Source organism: Gopherus flavomarginatus, chromosome 10, assembly GCF_025201925.1.
Source record: "Gopherus flavomarginatus isolate rGopFla2 chromosome 10, rGopFla2.mat.asm, whole genome shotgun sequence".
In the NCBI taxonomy this organism is placed as follows: Eukaryota; Metazoa; Chordata; order Testudines; family Testudinidae; genus Gopherus; species Gopherus flavomarginatus.
The window spans coordinates 18,577,495-18,598,475 of NC_066626.1; the positions used below are offsets into that span (position 1 = coordinate 18,577,495).

The 20,981-nt window shown below is 46.7% G+C and overlaps 1 protein-coding gene across 2 annotated transcripts in view; it reads left to right on the plus strand.

The window, feature by feature from the left end:
* The window catches only part of PLEKHM3 (pleckstrin homology domain containing M3), a 129,288-nt gene that overhangs the window by 77,899 nt on the left and 30,408 nt on the right, over positions 1–20,981 (plus strand). For both annotated transcript variants that reach the window (XM_050916132.1, XM_050916131.1), the window contains one exon: positions 5,220–5,283. In XM_050916132.1, coding sequence (XP_050772089.1) covers positions 5,220–5,283 — 64 coding nt within the window. The remainder of the gene's footprint in view (positions 1–5,219; positions 5,284–20,981) is intronic.

The window sequence follows — 20,981 nt, forward strand, 5'->3', positions numbered from 1 at the left end:
TACATGATCCAAAAAAGAGAGATGGGAACAGGAAAGGAATGTCTGTCACCGTGGCCTCGATTGGCTGAGGTCACCTTAAATAATGACATACTAGTAAGTGGAGTTAGTCTTCATTTTGGTTTTTATTACATGTCTGTTATCACATATGCGAGAGTGTTGCCTATACTTCAGTGATCTTATGAATACTCACTAATATCAGTCATTGACAACTGCTATCTAATAGGAGTTTCAGACTTGTCTTTCAATAACCTGAAAAATACAACCTTTCACTAGCTAATTATTTTTCTTAGCAGAAACAATGCTGTGAAGACTTTGACACACAATACAGTTCCTGCCAATGTTATTATTGTGTTGACTGACTGCCTGCGTGATCAGAAGAATAGGGTCGGGTGTGTTAATAAAATAAATCCTAGTTAGACTGAAATGTCGTTAGCTGGTTCAAAATGCTGACATCTTAGGCCTGACTTCTTAGGGATCAGTTTTAAAATCTACTACGGACAAGTCCAAAGTGCAGTGTTCTCTTTGGATTTAGTTTTTCTAAAACTTTTTTGTGGCTGGCCCTTAACCTATAGCAGAGGACATACAGGGATTACTTAGCCCACAACTGAAATGTCTTTATCTCTGGTAAGCTGAACACACCCGTCTGTGCAACAGTTTAGGACAGGAAGTGAAGAATATCCTATCCATATGAAACTGCAGATAGGAATTAGATAGATAGAATGTAATTCCTTCAGCTGAAATATAGCTAGGAAATATCCCTATTTGAGAAGAGTGCTGTGGAATCTTTAATAGCCACAGATGGTCAAAACCTTGGTTTTACAACTTGTCCAAAACATTGAGGCTAAACATTTCAAAGCTGCCCAGGGAATTTGGATACCTCAATTTCCATTAATTTTAATCCAAGCGTCTCTTAAGCATCTTGGAAAATCTCAGCCTAAAATACCTGTTTCTGAGAACCAATAGAGCAAAATTAAATGAGGAGCTTTTATTATTTTTTGGATTCACTGATATTTTAATTTCCAGTCTTTTGCCTTGATTTTGTCCAGAAATTGCAGTTGGTACAAAATATTCTCCAGATCTATATTTGTCCCTGTTTCTAAAATCTCTTCAGTGGTTTCCAGTGTAATTTCGAATGAATTTTATGTTGTTGTTAAAGTTCTTATCAGACCCTGAATACTTTTTGCATGTATTTTCTTTGGGTTTCTAATTGCTGTTTTGGTTCGTTTCATTCCCTCGTCACACCCCAATCTGTTGTAGAACTTTGCATTGTACATTTATTAATGGACCCCACCAAGAATTCTGTTTGCTTCATCATCATTAGCACTCTGCCCTGCAGCTGCAGGTCCATGGATGTATTTTTGGTTTTGTATTTGCTTTGCAATTTGTGCAACACACTTTTGCAAAATAGTTACGTTCATTGCAAGATTGACTCAGTATATCCGTAGGCGCCAACTTCTCCTGATGCCAGTGAGGGCTCATGCCCCAACTCCACCCCTTCCCCGTCCCCTCCTGCACCAGCCCCATTCCAACCCCTTCCCCAAAGTTCTCACCCCAACTCCACCCCCTCCCTGCCCCTATGTCATGATATAATCCCCAATATGAATCTTAGTGTCCAAAAGATGGGGTACCAGCATGAATTCCTCTAAGCTCAATTACCAGCTTAGTACTTGTAGCGCTGCCACCAACCAGGAATTCCAGTGCCTGGTACACTCTGGTCCCCCCACCCAAAAAAACCTAGCCCAGGGACCCCCAAGACCCAGTCCCTCTGGATCTTAACACAAGGAAAGTAAACCCTTTCCCTCATCATTGCCTCTCCCAGACTTCCCCTCCCGGGGTTACCCTGGAAGATCACTGTAATTCAAACTCCTTGAATCTTAAAACAGAGAGGAAAATTCACCTTCCCCCCTCCTTCTCTCTCCCCCTCCCAGACTCTCCCTGAGAGAGAAAGTAATCCTAACACAGAGAGAAAATTAACCTTTCTCTCCCCCTTCCCTCCTTTCTCCCCACCAATTCCCTGGTGGATCCAGACCCAGTCCCCTGGGTCTCACCAGAATAAAAAAGCAATCAGGTTCTTAAACAAGAAAAGCTTTCAATTAAAGAAAGAAAAAACAGTAAAAATTATCTTTGTAAATTTAAGATGGAATATGTTACAGGGTCTTTCAGCTATAGACACTGGGAATACCCTCCCAGCCTAAGTATACAAGTACAAATTAAAATCCTTTCAGCAAAATACAAATTTGAACTCCTTCCAGCCAAATACACATTTGCAAATAAAGAAAACAAACACAAGCCTAACTCGCCTCATCTACCTAGTACTTACTATTTTGAATTTATAAGAGCCTGTATCAGGGAGATTGGAGAGAAACCTGGTTGCACGTCTGGTCCCTCTGAGCCCCCAGAGTGAACAACAACCAAAAACTAACAGCACACACACAAACTTCCCTCCCTCAAGATTTGAAAGTATCCTGTCCCCTGATTGGTCCTCTGGTCAGGTGACAGCCAGGCTCACTGAACTTGTTAACCCTTTACAGTCAAAAGAGACATGAAGTACTCCTGTTCCATTAACCCTTAACTATCTGTTTATGACACCCTATTGGATCACTTCCCCAAATCCCTGCCCTGGCCCCACCTCTTCCCTGCCTTCTCCCCTGAGCGCGCCACGTTCCCGCTCCTCCCCCCTTCCTCCCACAGCTTGTTATGCTGCAAAACAGCTGTTTCGCAGTGGCAAACCTGGGAGGAGAAGCGGGGACGCAGCATGCTCAAGGGAGGAGCCCTAGAGCACCCATAGAGTCGGCACCAATGAGTATATTCCTTGCCCAGGACACCTTTGCATTCTGTTATGACTGCCTTCATGCTGATCGCAAACCAATCTGATGTGCCGTTTGTTTCCCTTTGCAGTCTGTCTTGGTATGTATTTTTAACTAGATGCATTTCAGTTCTCTCCCTGCTTCTTACCATTTCCATGTGAGAAGCACAGCTTTCACTAGCCCTGCAAATATCCGCAGACCTTTGCAAAGTCAAGTCTGTTTCTTACAATAAGTAATTCAGTCACTTAGTCCATTTGTTGTCTGCTCAGACTCAAAAGACTTAACTTCATGACACAGATCTGTAACAGAAGGGTCTATGGTCTTACCTGACATCTTGTTCCTTGTAAGGAAAATTTGCCTTTCCTAAATAACATTCTTGAGTAGTTCACGGTATCCTTAACATTTTTGAGTGACTGTGTTTAGCAGCTTGTTTTTCCTTCATGCTCCCACTAAATCACTGGAGCTCTCTAGTGCTCCTGGACCTCCCATGTGCAACGGAGGGTTTCACCCTCTCTGATTTCTCGCAATACCTCCTGCTTCAAAAGTGCGGCACTCGTCTCCACCAGTTCTCTGTGCCCCATTGCCTTCCAGACTGCAAGATTTAGGTAGCTCAAGTGATCCATTCTTGCCAAAGGTTGTTTTCTTCTAACGCCATGTAATAAGATGTGATCCACAGAAGTACAAGAGCTTTATTTCCCAGCCTCAGTCACCTAACATGAGGCAGGAATATGAAGGGTTATTTCCCTGTCAAATGATTTCAATCTTTATCCACTGACGGCAGTGGCCACTGTTTGCAACTCTTTGATCCTACTCAGATGATACCGGTCTTCACTCTTTCCCGAACGCCAGAGGGGAAACACTGCATGAAACCCATGAAAGTCTGTTGTAAAGTAGAGATGGACTTGAACCAAAACTCCATATCTGCACAGCCCTATCCATTGACAAAGTGTGAATTTGGATCCCAGTTTCACCTGGCGCACTCCAGGACTTGCACTGCTGCATAGCAGTGTCCATGCAGGACATTGCTGTGCTGCAAGCTGGTGCACTGCAGATTCACATCCTGGCTTGCCATGCAGTAGCTTGTTGTGTAGACAAGCCCCATGCCCGCTGTAATGTAACTAAATTGTTGAATGGGGAAACAAAAAGTAGCCACAAAGACACAGGTGAATGGATTAACTGTTCAATAATACCTGCTGTTACACAGCACTTTTCACCCATAGATCTCCAAGCACATTATAAAGGTCAGTATGGTGATCCATATTTTGTCGCTGGGGAAGCTGAGGAGCTTGAGGGGTAAAGTGATTTGCCCAAGGTCACCGAGCAGGCCGGTGGCAGAGCCAAGAATAGAACCCAGGTCTCCTGAGTCCCAGTCCAGGTTGATAGCTACTAGGCAACGCTGCTTTCCTGATTGCTTACTGATAGGTGACCTGCCCAGATCTGGCCTGGTAATCCAGTGGTAGTGTTGTGCCCTGTATCAGAGAGAGAGACCCACCTTACAGATTTCCTGTTCCTTGTTTCTGACTTCTAGGAAAAGGCCAAGTATGAGACCAGGACCGGAAATCATACCAGATCCCTAGGAAGGTAGTGCAGAGCCATACCACTAGTTCAGAGCTCAGGTATGATTCATAAAAATGTAGCTTCACCAATTTACTACTTGGGATTTTCAGTTTTAATTTTTAGCACGGGACATTTGAAGTGTGTATTTGGTCTGATTTGAAAATAAGGCCTTGTCTACATTAGAAAGTTTTACCGCTCTACCCAGTATAATTTCAGTAGTACAACTCCTGCTAGGTTGAATGCAATTATATTGATTATGCTGGTGTTAGCTACTTCCATAAGGGAAGAATAATTACTATAACCAGCATAAATCACCTTTATACCAGTATAACTGTGTCCACACTGAGGCTTTTAGTGGTTAAAAAAAAAAAATCACACCCCTAGCCAACATAGTTATACCAGAATGACTTTTTAGTGCAGACCAGGTCTTTATTACCAAGGCCTCAGAAACATTGAATGATTTCTTTTTGTATTAGCCAGCTCGTTGTTTGAAAGGCTTTTTCTGCCCACAGTATGAGGTTTCTACTTCTGTAACTATCATTGCACGTGCTTCCGTGACAGCTGTAGGAAAACGACAGGGACTCCCACTGTATTAATTCTTTCCCTGGGCAAAGGTGAGGACGACAAATAAAAGAATACTGTGAAAGCAGCTGATGTTTGGGAGAGTAACATAAGTCCAACCCCTAACTACCACTGTATCGAACATCACTACCGTGTAGAGTCCTGGGAGGAGAATGTACAATTCCCCAGTGATGGCTGAAGAATTTGGAGACCTTCCTGGTTTGGGAACTTTCCAGCCAAACTTTCTGTTTTTCAGAAGCCCATGTCCACTCATATCTATTTCCCTCTTTTCAGAATCTTCCCCAGAGAGTACCTCCTTCAGCAGATCCACCTGTATTCCCTGGCAGACCTACAGCAGGTAAGTTTCTTCCGCTGATTGTACATTTCTTCTGTTTGCCCAGTAATTTCCCATTCTGTGTGGATTACAAGAATGACACGCTTTCCCCAGCTATTAATTGTGGTGGAGTTAGCAACACATCCTAATCTCTTGGTGGTTTGTCATTTGGCATAAAAATCTTGACATACAGGGATGTTCTAGGCCCCAAAACAAAGGTTTATGCCACATGTGTGCATCCTGGAACCAGGAACAAATCTCTGCAAGCCTTATACGAGGAAAACTCCCTCTTCCTGAGTCAAGACAACAGGGTTTGGACCACACAAAATAAGGGCTGGTCTGCACTGGAAACTTATATCGGCACAGCTGCATTCTCTGAGGTGTGAAAAATCCACACTTCTGGGAGCCATAGCTACGCAGACCTAACCCCTGGAGTAAGCAATGCTAGGAATTCTTCCACCCATCAATTACCTCCCCTGGGAGAGGTGGATTAACGACAGCGCAACAGGAAACTCTTCCCCTGGCTGTAGTGAGTGTCTGCACTGAACTGCTACAAAAATGCAACTGCCTGTGCCCCTGTAGCAGTTTAAGCATAGACGTGGCCTAAGTTAGTCCTGATGGTGTGTGTGGCTGTGTAACCAAAAGGAAGTGTGTACGCATCATTGAAGAGATGGAGGGGAAACCTAGGTGGAGTAGCTATGGGCAGATGCCATGTTGGCCTGGCTTATACTGGAAAATTGAGGTGTGTTAACAGGTTAGCAAAAGTATTAATGAGTGTGGTGTTAAACTCTCTGGGGAGCTCCAGACAAAGCATGGTTAGCTTGCCCCGGTCATTCCTCAAGGATCTCTGTCTACACTCATTGCTGAGTAGTGTTAATTGAAGCTGAAAGGGGAGCCTGAATGCCAACTTGGATTGGGCCAAAAGAAATCTGATGAGGTTCAAGAAGGACAAGCGCAGAGTCCTGCACTTAGGACGGAAGAATCCTATGCACTGCTACAGTCTGGGGACTGACTGGCTAAGCAGCAGTTCTGCAGAAAAGGACCTGGGGATTGCAGTGGATGAGAAGCTGGATAGGAGTCAGCAGTGTGCCCTTGTTGCCAAGGAGGCTAACGGCATATTGGGCTGCATTAGTAGGAGCATTGCCAGCAGATCGAGGGAAGTGATTATTCCCCTCTGTTTGGCACTGGTGAGGCCACACTTGCCACATTTTGTCCAGTTTTGGGCCTCCCACTACAGAAAGGATGTGGACAAATTGGAGAGAGTCCAGAGGAGGGCAGCAAAAATTATCAGGGGGCTGGGGCACGTGACTTAAGAAGAGAGGCTGAGGGAACTGGGCTTGTTTAGTCTGCAGAAGAGAAGAGTGAGGGGGGATTTGATATCAGCCTTCAACTATCTGAAGGGCGGTTCCAAAGAGGATGGAGTTCAGCTGTTCTCAGTCGTGGCAGATGACAAAACAAGGAGCAATTGCCTCAAGCTGCAGTGGGGGAGGTTTAGGTTGGATATTAGGAAACATTATTTCACTTGGAGGATGGTGAAGCACTGGAATGGGTTACCTAGGGAGGTGGTGGAATCTCCTTCCTTACAGGTTTTTAAGGGCTGGCTTGACAAAGCCCTGGCTAGGATGATTTAGTTGGTGTTGGTCCTGTCTTGAGCAGAGGGTTGGACTAGATGACCGCCTGAGGTCTCTTCCAACCTTAATCGTCTATGATTTTTCTATGATTCTAACTCACACCTGCTTAAAGTACAGCTCTGCCTGGTCTCCACAGTTTTGGATGTGTTAGGCTTGATCTACACTTAAAATGTAGGTTGACACAGCTATGCTGCTCACACTCTTGAGCAAAGTAGCTATGCCAACCTAACCTCAGCCGTAGACGCAGCTCGGTTGGCAAAAGAATGTTTCCATCCATCCACTTAGCTCCCATTGCTTGGGGAGGTGGAGTTCCTACAGCGAAGGAAAAAGCCCTTCCATCGCTGTAGACTACATCTGCACTGTGGGGCTAAGATACAGTAGCTATGCCACTAGAGCCCCCGTAGCGTAGTTATGGCCTTGTTAGTACATGCCACCAAACACCTTCTAAGAGAACACCTTTTCCTTAGCTCCACCAGCTAGTGGATTATTCGCATCCTGAAGCAGGAGGACGCTGCCTTGTGGTTTATCCCTTATGAATTTTTTATCCTGTCTAACGCACTTCAACAGGGTCGCTGCATCCACACTAGGTGTTCTGCTGGTATAACCGTAGCAGCACAAAATCACACACCTAACTGATATAGTTACACTGGTACAAACACTATCTATAGAGAACAGATTCGGCATTTTTGAAAATTCTACCCAGGAACCGCTTTCAAAATCTGGATTTAGGGTTGCATTCTGAGCACCAGTTAAAGCACTGGGGGTGTTTTGAATTGGGGGGTTTCATATGAACCCATTTCTCATTTTCACTTTGCATTTCTTGCCTTTTTGTCTTCAGCGTGGTCACCATAATGTTTCAATTGGGTTTTGGTATTTCACTCCATTGTGTTCACTTTGCCCTAGAAGGAAAGGGGAAATTGCTTTAAAATGTAGGCGTAACCCCTCGGGGAGTTTAACCCCTTAGTGGAACTAGTAATGTTTGCATAGATTTGAGGTAGGAATTGTCTCTTTGTTCTGTGTTTGTATAACACCTAACATAATGGTGAGCTGCTCAGTGCCTGGGGCTCCTGGGTGTGATACAAAACATGTGTACCTTCTGAGATCCAACAAATTAATAACAATGGTGAAATTAACCAGACACGTGACTTAAAATCAGGCCATCATGGGTTACTGTAGCCATCGATACTCAACCAGATGTGTCCCAATAATACACTTCTTTGCTTCAGTCTATGCTGAACAAACTGAATGGATAGCCTGCGATGCGGCACCCGTATTTCAACACGGGACAGATGGAATGACAAGAATTAGCTTGGCAATAAGAATTGAGGGGAGTTGGGAGAATCCAAGTTTTGTGTGGCAGCAAATACACAGAAACCCAAAGCTGAGGCAACAAGTAATTTGTGGGCTGGTGCAGTTCTGGGATGGGAATAATTCCACATTTTTAAAAAAGCTAGTCATCTGAGGGATAAAACTGCTTTCGTGGCTTTTTAGGCTTTTCTGCTGTCTCTTCTTTCATAACCAAACCATGAAATAACAAGCTGCTTAAATCAGAAGTGGCAGTCTCCCTGGTGGGCCAGGCTATTAGCCCCCACTGCCTTGTAAGCTGCTTAATCAGTTCCTAACATTGGCAGTAGAGATTTAGAAGCAATCAGCAGCTTAGCAAAGGCCCTGTGGGAGTAGGGATGGGCAGGAGTCACAATGCATCCATTTATTTAGCAGTTCCTTCCAACATACTTCTTTGTGTTTATTTGTATTTGCAATCCTCCTACCCGCCCGGCTCCCCAAATTTATCATAGTTAGAGGCAGTGTAATTCAATTACTGTTTCTGCTGGGGTGGGTTAAATTGGATTTAGCTTTTAATCTAGCTGTATCCTTGTTATCGGCCTAGAGAGTCTTTTCCTCATTTCAGAGTCTCTACGTTTGAAATCAGGTTGCCCATTTCTGTCAGAGTGAAACCATGATGGGGAGGAGAGAGAGAGAGAGAGAATGGAGCTAATAGAGGAGCATTAGTGCCCTTAAAGACACTGTCTAGCCCCCATATCGTACTTTGCCATTGTTGCTCTCACCTGCCTACTGGTTGTTGGCTGCCAATGTGTGGTTGTTTTTTTAAATTCCCGAATATTTTCCCTATTTTTGATTCCTCCCCTGCTCATTTCCTTATATCCTGGGGTTGCTTTAACGCTCTGCCCTGCTGTCATGTAGAATGTACATGTTGGGGGAATTAACCAAAAGATATATTAAAGATTAATAGAAAGATAAGGCCTGGTGAATGAATTAGAAAAGCAGGGAGAGGTAATCTGCAGAAATGGTGCCCTCTCCCCCAGTGACTCCAAGTCTGATGTATTTGCCCTGCAAAGGGCTCTTTAAAATGCCCAGAAAACAAGAAACCTTTCTCCTCTGGGCAGCTGTGTTTTTCTAAATGTGCTATCTGGGGGGCTGTTTGCACGCTGAATCTGAGGGTGCACGAAGAGAGCTGAATGAAAATTCATTTTTGCCTGAGATGAAGATGGTGACGCACAGTATTATTTAGAGGGAAATCTAGTTTAAGACTCACGCGGTGGGGCCGGGGGGTCCCAGTGTCTGACTAGTGCTCTTAGGTGCTACCACAGTACGAATAATAAGCAGGAATCTAGATAGTACGATTCCAGGATTGCCGCTCTGTCTGTGTGTCTCCATGTGAAGCCAAGGAGCAGCTGCAACATGGCTGCGAGCTCTTTTTGTTCAGAATATCTTATCACCGGGTTCAATCACCCCTGGGATGTGTGGTCTGTACTGTCCATTTTTAAGTTCTCTGCCATTTTGACTTAACCAATGTACCCCCATGCTGTGTACAGCTGCAGTAAGGCGTGTCCCTATGCCCCGCCAAGAGTCCTGGAGCATTGTGATATCAGAGGTGACTCAACATGTCCCCACCCATACTGTACAGTTAATTTTTATGGAACGGTTTCATTGGTTGGTTGAGGGAGACTGCACAAAGAGTGTGAATTACTTGGCCCAACTGCCATTCTGTGTGTCCATCCGCCACCCACACAAATCAACACAGAACTTCCAGCACAACTGCCTCACACACACAAATCTACACAACACCACATGATAACCCTGAACACACGCTGTTCCTCCCCACATCACACGCGCCTCATTCACCACCTGCAAAGATCAACACTAATGTCCCAGCATGACCCCCTCAACACAGATCAACGCAGCCAGTATGCACAGTAACCCCAGCCACCACCCTGATGCCCAGAATGTCTGTTGAGTCAGTTCTCAGCCATTTTTGGCTTTTTTGACACACGTGGCTTTACAAATTACACCTGGGTGGCAGCCTGGGCTTCTGCTACTAGTAATTAGCTAATGGTCTGGGGGCTTTTACTGCTGTGATCCATAAGGATGGGTGCTGGGCTGGTGCGGGAGGGCTTAGCCTAGGAAGGAAAACAGCCAAGTAATATGTCATTAGTTCTGGAAAGCTGCCAAACTCCTAATGGGATAGTGCTATGCTAGCACTTTGCTGATTCACAGACACAGCTAATGCAGATGTGAGCAACCTGGCAGGCCTGCCCTTTATCCAAAGAGAAAACAGGTGATGCTCTTTATTCACAGAAGGATTTTTTTTTTTAAATCAAGTTCTCACAGCAAAACAGTGCCCCAGTTGACTACACCCAGCTAGCTTAGCCCAGCTTGGGCAGCATGTATTCTTAGCCTTTCCCCAAGCTTGATCTCTTCTTCATTGTTCGCACAGGCATTCACAGGCAAGATAACTAATTAAGAGCATTCAGATTTAACAAGCAGAAAAACAAAGTGTGACAGCTCACCTATTCTGCCCCATTGGCTATGGTTGTGTTCCGCTCCAGCCATCACTCTTCATAAGCCCCTGAGAGTAATCTGGTGTGAGTCACGAATGAGACCTCTATTAAAACATCACTAAATCTCTGTTAGCTACTTTATCCAGGGCTAGTCCAACCAATTAAAGACTTAGACAAGGGAACATTCCGGTAGTAGGTGGCAAATATTGACCTAAAATGTTATGATGATGATTTTTAGCAGATGTAGTTCTTGTGACGGTTGATGCAGTTCTCACTACTTGGACATTTTGCTGGGTTCTAAATTAACTGCAGCTATTCAGGAAAAAGACCAAAGGTGTCATTACAAACAGCTTAGTGAAAACATCTGCTCAATACACTGGAGTGGCCCAGAAAGCAAACAAGATATCTGGTTAAATTAAAGAAAGCTGTATACAGTAAACAAACCACTAACTGACTAATATTCAGACGAAGTTTCCCCTATGGGTAGAATATCCTTTACGGGGATTTCTTTTGCCTTCCTCTGAAACATCTAGTACTAGCCCTGTCCAAGACAGGATACCGGACTAGGTGGACAATTGTTCGGATCTGATACGGCAATTCCTATGCTTTTGTTGAAATGGTTTGTAAATGTAATATTGCCTAAGTAATTAAAAATGTGCAAAAAAAAATGCTTCACCGAAGCCTGCATCTCACCTGAGCTGTGCTCCAGTGTCTTGTGGTGACAGAGCTAGAAGCACTTTTGAGGAGCAATACAAACACTTTCAGAGCCAGGTCACTTTTCTAACCATCTCAAATCTTTTGCCGAAAAGGCCAGCTTTTCTAGCCTGTCCATCTCTCTTCCTCATTGCAGTTCAGTTTCCAGGATCACAGCGAGCGGGGAACTGTAATCCTTTTTTCCTCGTGGTTCGTGATCATTCAGAATGTCTGACCATTCTGTCCCAGTACAGTTATTGAGAAATGGCGTGTGGTTGGGTTATAATGCAGCACTTAGTGACTTTAAAACCCAGACGTGGCAATCTCCTTTTCCACCCACCATACACCAAACTCTAAAACACACATTTTCCCCATAAAATTTGCAATCCATCTACCACAGATGTATTCTGGCCTAGCTGTATTGGTCAGGGGTGTGAGGAGGTGTAATCCCAGATGACAGCAGTGCTGGCAAAAGCCCTTAGTAGAGGCCCAGTTGCACCAGTGAAACTGAACTTTCGCTGGTATAGCGTATGGCTGTGTGTTTATGGCATTGCTTATGGCCCGCACAGTAGGACTAGTGATAACTTTACAAGGGACAGAATACAAAAAGCAGGGCTTCGAAAACAAACACACACAAAAACAAAGCAAGAACTCTCCTAACGTTCATAACATAGTTTTTCTTTACGTGTGTGTGTGTGGCTAACACAGAGTAGGCGGTGCTGGCGGTGCTGTCAAAATCCCCTCTGGCATTGCCACTCATGAGTGAGGCAGCTGTTTCCAAAACCCTTTATACGCACCACATTATCATGTGTTGTACCTGTTTATACAGCATGTGTGTGTATATACTGCACACATAAACAGACGCATACATAGAGGAGTGCATGACCATAAAAACTAAATGATCTGCCATCAGATCATCCTCCGAAACAGTCACCCTGCCTCTTACTAGTGATTAAGCCTCTCAGATATTTTCCTGTGCCTAAGGCTCCTTTCCTTGCCACAGTCACTCCATTTCCGTGTGGTTGGAAACTTTATACCTCAAAGACTGCCAGCTCTGAGACTTCCTTCAGCTGGGCCAGCATGAAACGCCAAGCAGAAGACACTCCCGAGCAGCTGATATTTTAGGCGAATACTAATTTTCCGAATTGCTTTCAGCTCGTGTTACATTTAGTGGTAATGACAAGATTGGACAGCTTTCTCCTTTTACCTCAATACTTGGGAACAAGAGAGTTGCTGTAATTCAGAGTGGCAACAGGACTGGTACACTGGGTCAGGCAAATGGCATCTTACGGTTAGAGAGAGAATTTTGGATAGTGAAGTAGGCTAAAGTCATTATGGTAGATGGTGGCCTGGAAAATGAGCGGATCTAAGTTTAATTAGATATGTCAAGATCTTGGCTAAATATATATTTTTTTTAAATAACAAAAGGGCTTTTTTGTTCTGCTTGAAACCCACATTTGCAACAGGGCTTCGAAACGACATTCAGCTCATTAAAAATTAGATATGTAGTTGGAGTCCCTAGCCATCGTGTGGGGAGAATGCAATGGGACCTGCCTGCTGTAATGAACCTTTCTTTAAAACGAACAAAAAACAGTGTGACTGTATTTCCTTGTGCAAAGTGCTGGGCTGAAAGCTCTGGAGACTGAATTATTTTCAGGTATGCCCTGGCTAGCAGCAATACAAGCTTCCCCGCATTGTCCCCTTCACAATTTTGAAAGGCAGTAGATACAGATATAGGGAAGTTCTTGTTATCCTTATTGAGACTGTAAGAAGGGGGAGACCATGAATACTAATGACGGTGGTATTTACTGTGATATGAATCTTGGTTGACTGGGAACCAGGCTGAGTCCACACTCATTCTACTCTAGCCACTTAAAAGCCATCAGGTAGCTAACAGCTTCTGGTGGCTGCCACCCTGGCTTGGGTCTGAACCAGCATCAAAACTCCTCTTTCGGAGAGGGGTAGAAGCAATGCCCTGGACTGTTGATTTCAGTGCTTTACTTCAGAGGCTCCAGACTGTGCTGTCTGGCTGGACACATGGGGCTGGCTCCCCCTTTGCCATATGCAAGACAGCAAAGCACGTTACTTCCCCTTATGCTGGTGGTCAATGTAAGCATTGCTGTGGGTGCCACCAGGATGTTTCGCAATTCCACATTGCAGAGAGAGGTGACCTATGGGAATCTCTGTATTAAAAACATGGTCTATGCTGGGAATACATTTGAGAAGCCCTGCATCACAGTATGCTAGTTGTGAACCTGGTTATAGAGAAACTGTTCTGCAAAATTTATTTCATTCCATCTACCTCCATTACCATGGCATCTGAGCACCTCACAATCTGTATTGTATTTATTCTCACAGCACCCCTGTGAGGTAGGGCAGTGGTATTATCCCCATTTTACAGATGGGCAGCTGAGGCACAAAGAGGCCAGATGACTTGTCCAAGGTCATAGAGGAAGTCTGTGGCAGAGCACTGAATTCAATGCAGTCTCCCAAGTCCCCGGCTAGCGCCCTGACCACTGGCTCATCCTGCCTCTCCATTCCAGGAAGTTTGACTGCCCCACAGTGGCGGCTGCACCTTTTGTTATCTTGTGCTTTTTGTCCTAATTTGCCACACAGAACCAAGGGCCCAATATGGCAAACTCGGAGTAACAGCTTGAAGGGTTGGGCTCTGACTGCGTTCCCATCCCTCAGATAACACATTGCCTGTCCAACCAAGCCACTGACTCAGGTCCCTTTCTGAAAACTAAAATGCAAATATCATTTCAGGGTTGTCCCTTTAAATGCGATAATGAAACACGGTCATGGTAATTATATGTGCAAATTAAATGTACAGCTGAGCATCTAATTGCATCCTAGTTTTTGGTTTTTTTAAAATCAGGTGCATCCTCTGTGTGTGTGTGCGTGCGTGTGTGTGTATGCACACATTTTCAAGTTAAGGAAATTGTTCTCTGTTCTCTAACATGCAGATTCCCAGTACACTTTATGTATTGTTTGATTAACGCAGCCTTTGACCTTAGTTTCAATACCTGCTTCTTAAAACCACCTATTATTCATCCCCACTGCAAGATTAGGAGAACACCTGGGTGTGACAGAAATTACATGTAGTGCTGCCATCTTGGAGTCTTGCGCTAGGGGTGCTAGTTCTCTGAACATCCAGTCGAAAATGGACCCTGGTGGCTCCGGTTGAAGCAGGGCTGGCAGGCTCCCTGCGTGACTCTGCTCAGGTCTCAGAAGCGGCAACATGTCCCTCTAGCTCCGAGGTGCAGGGGCGGCTACAGGGGCTCCACGTGCTGACTCCACCCCATATGCCAGCTCTGCAGTTCCAATTGGCCGGGAACCACAGCCAGTGGGAGCTGTGGGGCAGTGCCTGTGGGCAGAGACAGTGTGCACTGCGCTGAGACGTCTGGCCACCCCTGTGCCTAGGAACCGAGGGATATGTTGCCACTTCTGGGAAGCCCCTGACGTAAGCACTGCCTGGAGCCCGCACCCTGCACCCCAAACCCCTGACCCAGCCTGGTGCCCCCTCCTGCACCCAAACCCCCTCCCAAAGCCTTCATCCTGCACTCGGTCTCATACCCCTGCCCCAGCCCTGAGCCCTCTCCCACACCCAAACTACCTCCCGGAGCCTGCACCCCTCCCCATACCCCAACCCCCTGCCCTAGCTTGAAACCCCCTCCTGCACCCTGAACCCCTAATTCCTGGCCCACTCTGGAAGCCGCACCCCCAGCCCAGAGTCCGTACCCCCTCCAACATCCTGCCTTAGCTCAGAGCCCTTCCCACACTCCGAACCCCTCAGCTCCAACCCCAGCCCAGAGTCTCCTTTTGCACCCCAAAACGCTCATTCCCGGCCCCACCCCAGAGCCCATACCCCAACCTCCTGCTCCAGCCTGGAGCCCCTCCTGCACCCCGAACCCATTATTTCTGGCCCCACCCCAGAACCTGCACGCCCAGCTGGAGCCCTCGCCCTCTCCTGCGCTCTCCTGGCCCCAGCCCAGTGAAAAAGAGGGAGTAAGTGTAGGTGGGGGAGAGCGAGCGACAGAGGGGGGATGGAGTGAGCAGGGGTGGGGCAGGGCAGGGGATGGGCAGGGGGCAGGGCAAGAGTGTCCAGTTCTGTGCAATTAGAAAGTTGGCAACCCTTCTTGAAACCTTGGGGGAAAGAAGAAAGAGGCCGAGGGAATGAAACGCTACGAATGTGAAGGTAGAAGAAGCTTTGGCCCAGGAGTCACGTTGTGGAACTCAATGTGGATCTGGCACCAGCAGTTTCAAGCCCTGCTGTTTACTCTGAGGCATTTTGGCTCCTTCTCTCTTGTGTCAGCTTGAGCTTTTTCACCACATTGCTTGGACATACTTCGTGAGAGGGCCTTCCTTTCTTCCCACTCTTCCCATAAATTATACGCTTGCGTGTTACAGAGAAGCAGAGGATCTTCATTATCTGTTGACCTTGTGGGGGGTTTTCCTGTTCTCTCTCCCCCATCTCCAAAGGTATAGACTGATCTCCTTAGGTGGAATTTCATGTTAACCCAGTGGCCTGTTTGTAACAGGAGACTGTGTCTCATTTCACTGGAGGGCCACGCAGTGCTGTATGTTCAGAACGGGTTTCCAAGTGCAGCAGGGGAGAGTTTTATTGCATATAAGGAAGCAAGTGCATCTTGCCTGTCGCAAGGCATCTGAAAGCAAGTTAGCGACGGATGTTTAATTGAACTGACTCTATTTTCTCTTTAATTCTTGCCGGTATGTATTGCTAAATTTCCTTGGGGGTTGTTCTCAGCTACGGGTTTGTTATTAGTTAATGCAGCACAGTTCATTCCTGTGCAAAACAGACTAAACATGGGGAATTGTGTGGGAGAGGGGAGCAATCGCTATTAGGATTCCTGGCGTCTGGTCCCCATCCTGCAGCCAGCACTTGTAGGACGTGGATGGTTGTTCCCAGTTACCGTTGAAGCTCTGTGGATGCCTACGGCAGTTGCTGTGTTATCAAGCTAAATCTTACGATTTTGCTTCCTGTGTAGTGGGAGCGTTTCATTTCTCCAAGTCTGCTGGAGGCAGCTGCTGTCTTGTGTTCAGTTCAAATACAGCCTGTTGCAGAGGAGAAACGTGGCTCTCAAACACATGCAGAAGGAACACCTCCTTGGTTTTATTTATTCATATTCTAGTGCCTACTGCCAACCAACGTCATGGCCCCTTGCGTGAGGCACTGTACAACACACATCTGAAAAGACAAACCATGACCTAACTAGCTCACAATTTAAATATGTGAGATGGGTGAAGGGTGGGGCAAGTGACACAGCATGAAACAGATGATTGGGAATTAATGACTAGAAAGAGTACGGGATTTGATGAGGGTGACCCAAGGAGTCAGTGGCAGAGCTGGGAACTGAACCTGCCTCTGCTGAATCCCAGCCCAGTGCCTTAGCCACAAGATCCTCCTTCCTCGCTTTGCCCCTTTCAACTAGACTAAAGCTGAATTGTGTATTGAAATTGTAACAAGAACATTGGAAGATTCAGGATCTGGCAAACTGAAAAAACCTCCAGGAAATCCCTCATTGGCAACCTAGGACAATCCTCACCTCCTCTTGCCTCACACTCTCACCTGCTCACTCACTTGAAATGATCAGTAACTTCCTGGCATGTATTTTCCCCTCCCTTGTATATTTGGCTATAACTTGTGTTGTCGTTAGCTAACTATATTATGACACAGTGGTTCCTGAGTTCACAGCTTGAAGACCTTTGAGTGAAATCCTGGCCCCACTGAAGTCAATGGGAGGTTTGCCACTAACTTCAACCAAAGTTTTACCCTTTGTGTTTCAATACCCCCATTCCCACTCCTAAGAACTGCATAAAGATCCACTGTTTATAGTTAAGGCCATCAGTTCACCCTTCCTTCGCCCGGGTCTTCTGACGTTTTTCAAGGAATACAGTGCAGATCACCTGCAACAGATGAAGCACAAAGAGAAGAGGTTGACAATGCTTTCTGAAACACATTACATCATCAGGGTTTTTCTTTTAAATCGTGTGTCTTGGCTGCCATGGAGGGGAAGAAAGAATGCTGGGGTATGTACTTCTCCGCAGTGTCCTCACTAGCCGAATTTTTGTAATAATGGAGTAATGGACAGATAACAGCTAGTAAGATAAAGCTCAATTTAGATTAGATGGTGTTGATTCTGAGGGAGTGAGGGAAACCTCCAGAGGAGTAGTCAGAAATTGATTTAGAGGATGGTTGGCATATAGAAATCCTGTTAGATCATTGGATGCTCCATGAGTTTCCTCCTTAAGGCTTACTTCTTTCATGAGACAGACACCAATCCACAGTATGTAAAGGGCTTTTCCACCATTACATTGTATAACTAAGGATGATGATTGAGGTTAAAATATTGGACACCACTTCTGGTTTCCCAGTGCTTCTTGTCCTTTTTGTGTCTGCCTCCTACACTGAATAAGTCCCTCACAGCAAGACCTGTCTCTGTGCATTGTACAGCACCGAGTGTATTCTTGGCCTTGATGAATAATCATAAACTTTATTTCAAAAGGATGAGGGCTGGGACAATGCTGCCAAGGTTTGAATCTATAATTCTAGATGTTCTCGGGCAGTGTTTCTCAAACTGGGGTCTGTGGACCCCTGGGGGTCACTGAGGATACTCCAGGGGGCCCCGCAGGCCCCGCTGATCAACTCCTCCCCCTCCTTCTATCTCCCGGAGGCTACTGAAGCCAATCGGGGAGATTTAAAGTGCTAAAACTCCAGCGGCGCAGTGGGGCTAAGGCAGGCTCCGTACCTGCCCTGGCTCCGCACCGCTCTCAGCGGCTGGCACGTCACTGTGGCCTCTGTGGGGAGAGCAGGGTGTCCCCGAGCACCGACTCCACAGCTTCCATTGGCCAGGAACTGCGACTGATGGGAGCTGCAGGGGTGGTGCCTGCAGGCAGGGGCAGCGCACAGAGACCCCATAGCCCCCCCTGCGTAGGAGCCCCTGCCAGAGGGATGTGCCATTTGCTTTCGGGAGCTGCCTGAGGTAAGCGCCATCGGGCCGGAGCCCACACCCCTCACCCGCACCCCAACTCCCTTCCCCAGCTCAGTGCCCACACCCAAACTCCCTCCCAGAGCCTGCACCCAAACTCCCTCCCAGAGCCTGCACCCAAACTCCCTCCCGCACCCAAACTCTCTCCCAGAGCCCGCACCCCCTTCTGTACCAACTCCCTCTCAGAGCCCTCACCCCTCATCCCCTCCCACACCCAAACTCCCTCCCAGAGCCCGTACCCCCTCCCGTACCCAAACTCCCTCCCAGAGCCTGCGCCTGCTCCCCTTCTTGCACCTAGACTCCCTCCCAGAGCCCACACCCCTCACCCCCTCCTGCACCCAAACTCTCTCCCAGAGCCCACACCCCCTCCTGCACCCAAACTCCCTCTCAGAGCCCTCACCCCTCATCCCCTCCCACACCCAAACTCCCTCCCAGAGCCTGCATCTTTCCTGCACCCAAACTCCCTCCCAGAGCCTGCACCTTTCCTGCACCCAAACTCCCTCCCAGAGCCCGTACCCCCTCCCATACCCAAACTCCCTCCCAGAGCCTGCACACCTCACCCCCTCCCATACCCATACTCCTTCCCAGAGCTTGCATCCCTCACCTCCCCTTGCACCCAAACCCCCTCCCATACCCAAACTCCCTCCCAGAGCCTGTACCCCCTCCCATACCCAAACTCCCTCCCAGAGCCTGCACACCTCACCCCCTCCCATACCCATACTCCTTTCTAGAGCTTGCATCCCTCACCCCCCCTTGCACCCAAACTCCCTCCCGTACCCAAACTCCCTCCCAGAGCCTGCGCCCGCTCCCCTTCTTGCACCCAGACTCCCTCCCAGAGCCCGCACCCCTCACCCCCTCCTTCACCCAAACTCCCTCCCAGGGCCCTCACCCCTCCTGAACCCCAACCTCCTGCCCCAGCCTCGTGAAAGTGAGTGAGAGTTGGGGGGATCAAGTGACGGAGGGAAGGGGGATAGAGTGAGCAGGGGCAGGAATAGGTAGGGCAGGGGTGGGGCCTCGGGGGAAGGCGTGGAGTGGGGCAGGGCCTGGGGCTGAGCAGAGGGACTTGGGGGTCCACAAAAAAATGTAAATCAAAATGGAGGTTCTCGGATTGCTAACGTTTGAGAACCACAGTTCTAGGGATTACATACCACTTACCCGGTCCCCTCTGTGCCTCACTTGTGTCTACATGTAAATCCGATGGCGGGAGAAGTGGAACAGATTGTCCAATGCTCCAGACGAGGTTTATTAGGCAAACCAGTGTTTCTAAAGTGAGTGCCTTCTAATAAATGTTATCTTCAGGGAAATACGCCAGCCCCTACATAAGTAGTTAATGTTACTGCCTCAGTGTTGGCTTATAAAACAACTTTATCACGTCTGTGACGATAATGATTAACAAGCTGATTTACAAGGGTGGGGTCACAGAGGCATTTGGCAAATTTACTGTCTTGCAGTGGCAGTTATACAGTATCTGAATTTTACAGTGTTCTCACCTCTTTAACTGAAATACTTAACCCTGGACTGCTCAGCAGTTTTGCAGTCACATTTCTGAGAGAGTGTCCAACTTGGCCGCTCTTGTATGTTTTTAGTGGCTCAGGAAGCTAAACATCTAGTAATACAAGTTCAGAAAATTTGGGATATTCCTGGTTTTCTTGCCAATGTTTATTTTCTGATCATTCTTCCACCATGGAATAGTGACAATGGCCCAGGTTTTTAAAGGTACTTAGGTGCCGCTGTGCTCACTGTTGCAATGCCTAACTGATTTAGGGACCTAAGCAGTAAGTGCCTAAATCCCTTTTAAAATGATGTTTAGGCTCCTAAATCAGTGAGGTGTTGCAACGCCACGCACAGTAACACCTAAATACCTTGTAAAAATCTGGGCCAGTGTGTTTGGAGAGCTGACATTATGTGGTATATCATTGTGTCACACCTCAGCAGGCATGTATTGCTTACATCTAGCATACAGAGGCCTGGTCTACACTACGCGTTTAAACTGATTTTAGCAGCGTTAAACCGATTTAACGCCGCATCCGTCCACACTACGAGGCCCTTTATATCGATATAAAGGGCTCTTTACATCGGTTTCTGTAGTCCTCCCCAACGAGAGGAGTAGTGCTAAAATCGGTATTACCATATCGGATTAGGGTTAGTGTGGCCGCAGATCGACGGTATTGGCCTCCAGGCGGTATCCCACAGTGCACCACTGTGACCGCTCTGGAAAGCAATCTGAACTCGGATGCGCTGGCCAGGTAAACAGGAAAAGCCCCGCGAAATTTTGAATTTCATCTCCTGTTTGGCCAGCGTGGAGCGTGGAGACAGAGAGAGAATTCTGCCCTTAGTTCAGGTTGTAAGAAGGTTTCCACAGAAGTGCTGCTTTTGTCCTCACATCCTCATTTTCAAATGTGTTAAGTCCTTTTTAAAAAAATCCTTTAAAAAATGTTTTTTTCCTATTTTAATGTTTCTCCTATGGTAATTCAGAAATAATGGCCCACCAAGTTCAAACTAGTTTAATTCAAGAGCCCTAAATGCAGTGGAATACAGTGTGACTCTTTCAGACATTCAGGTGCTTATTTTTTGGAGTTACTCATCTT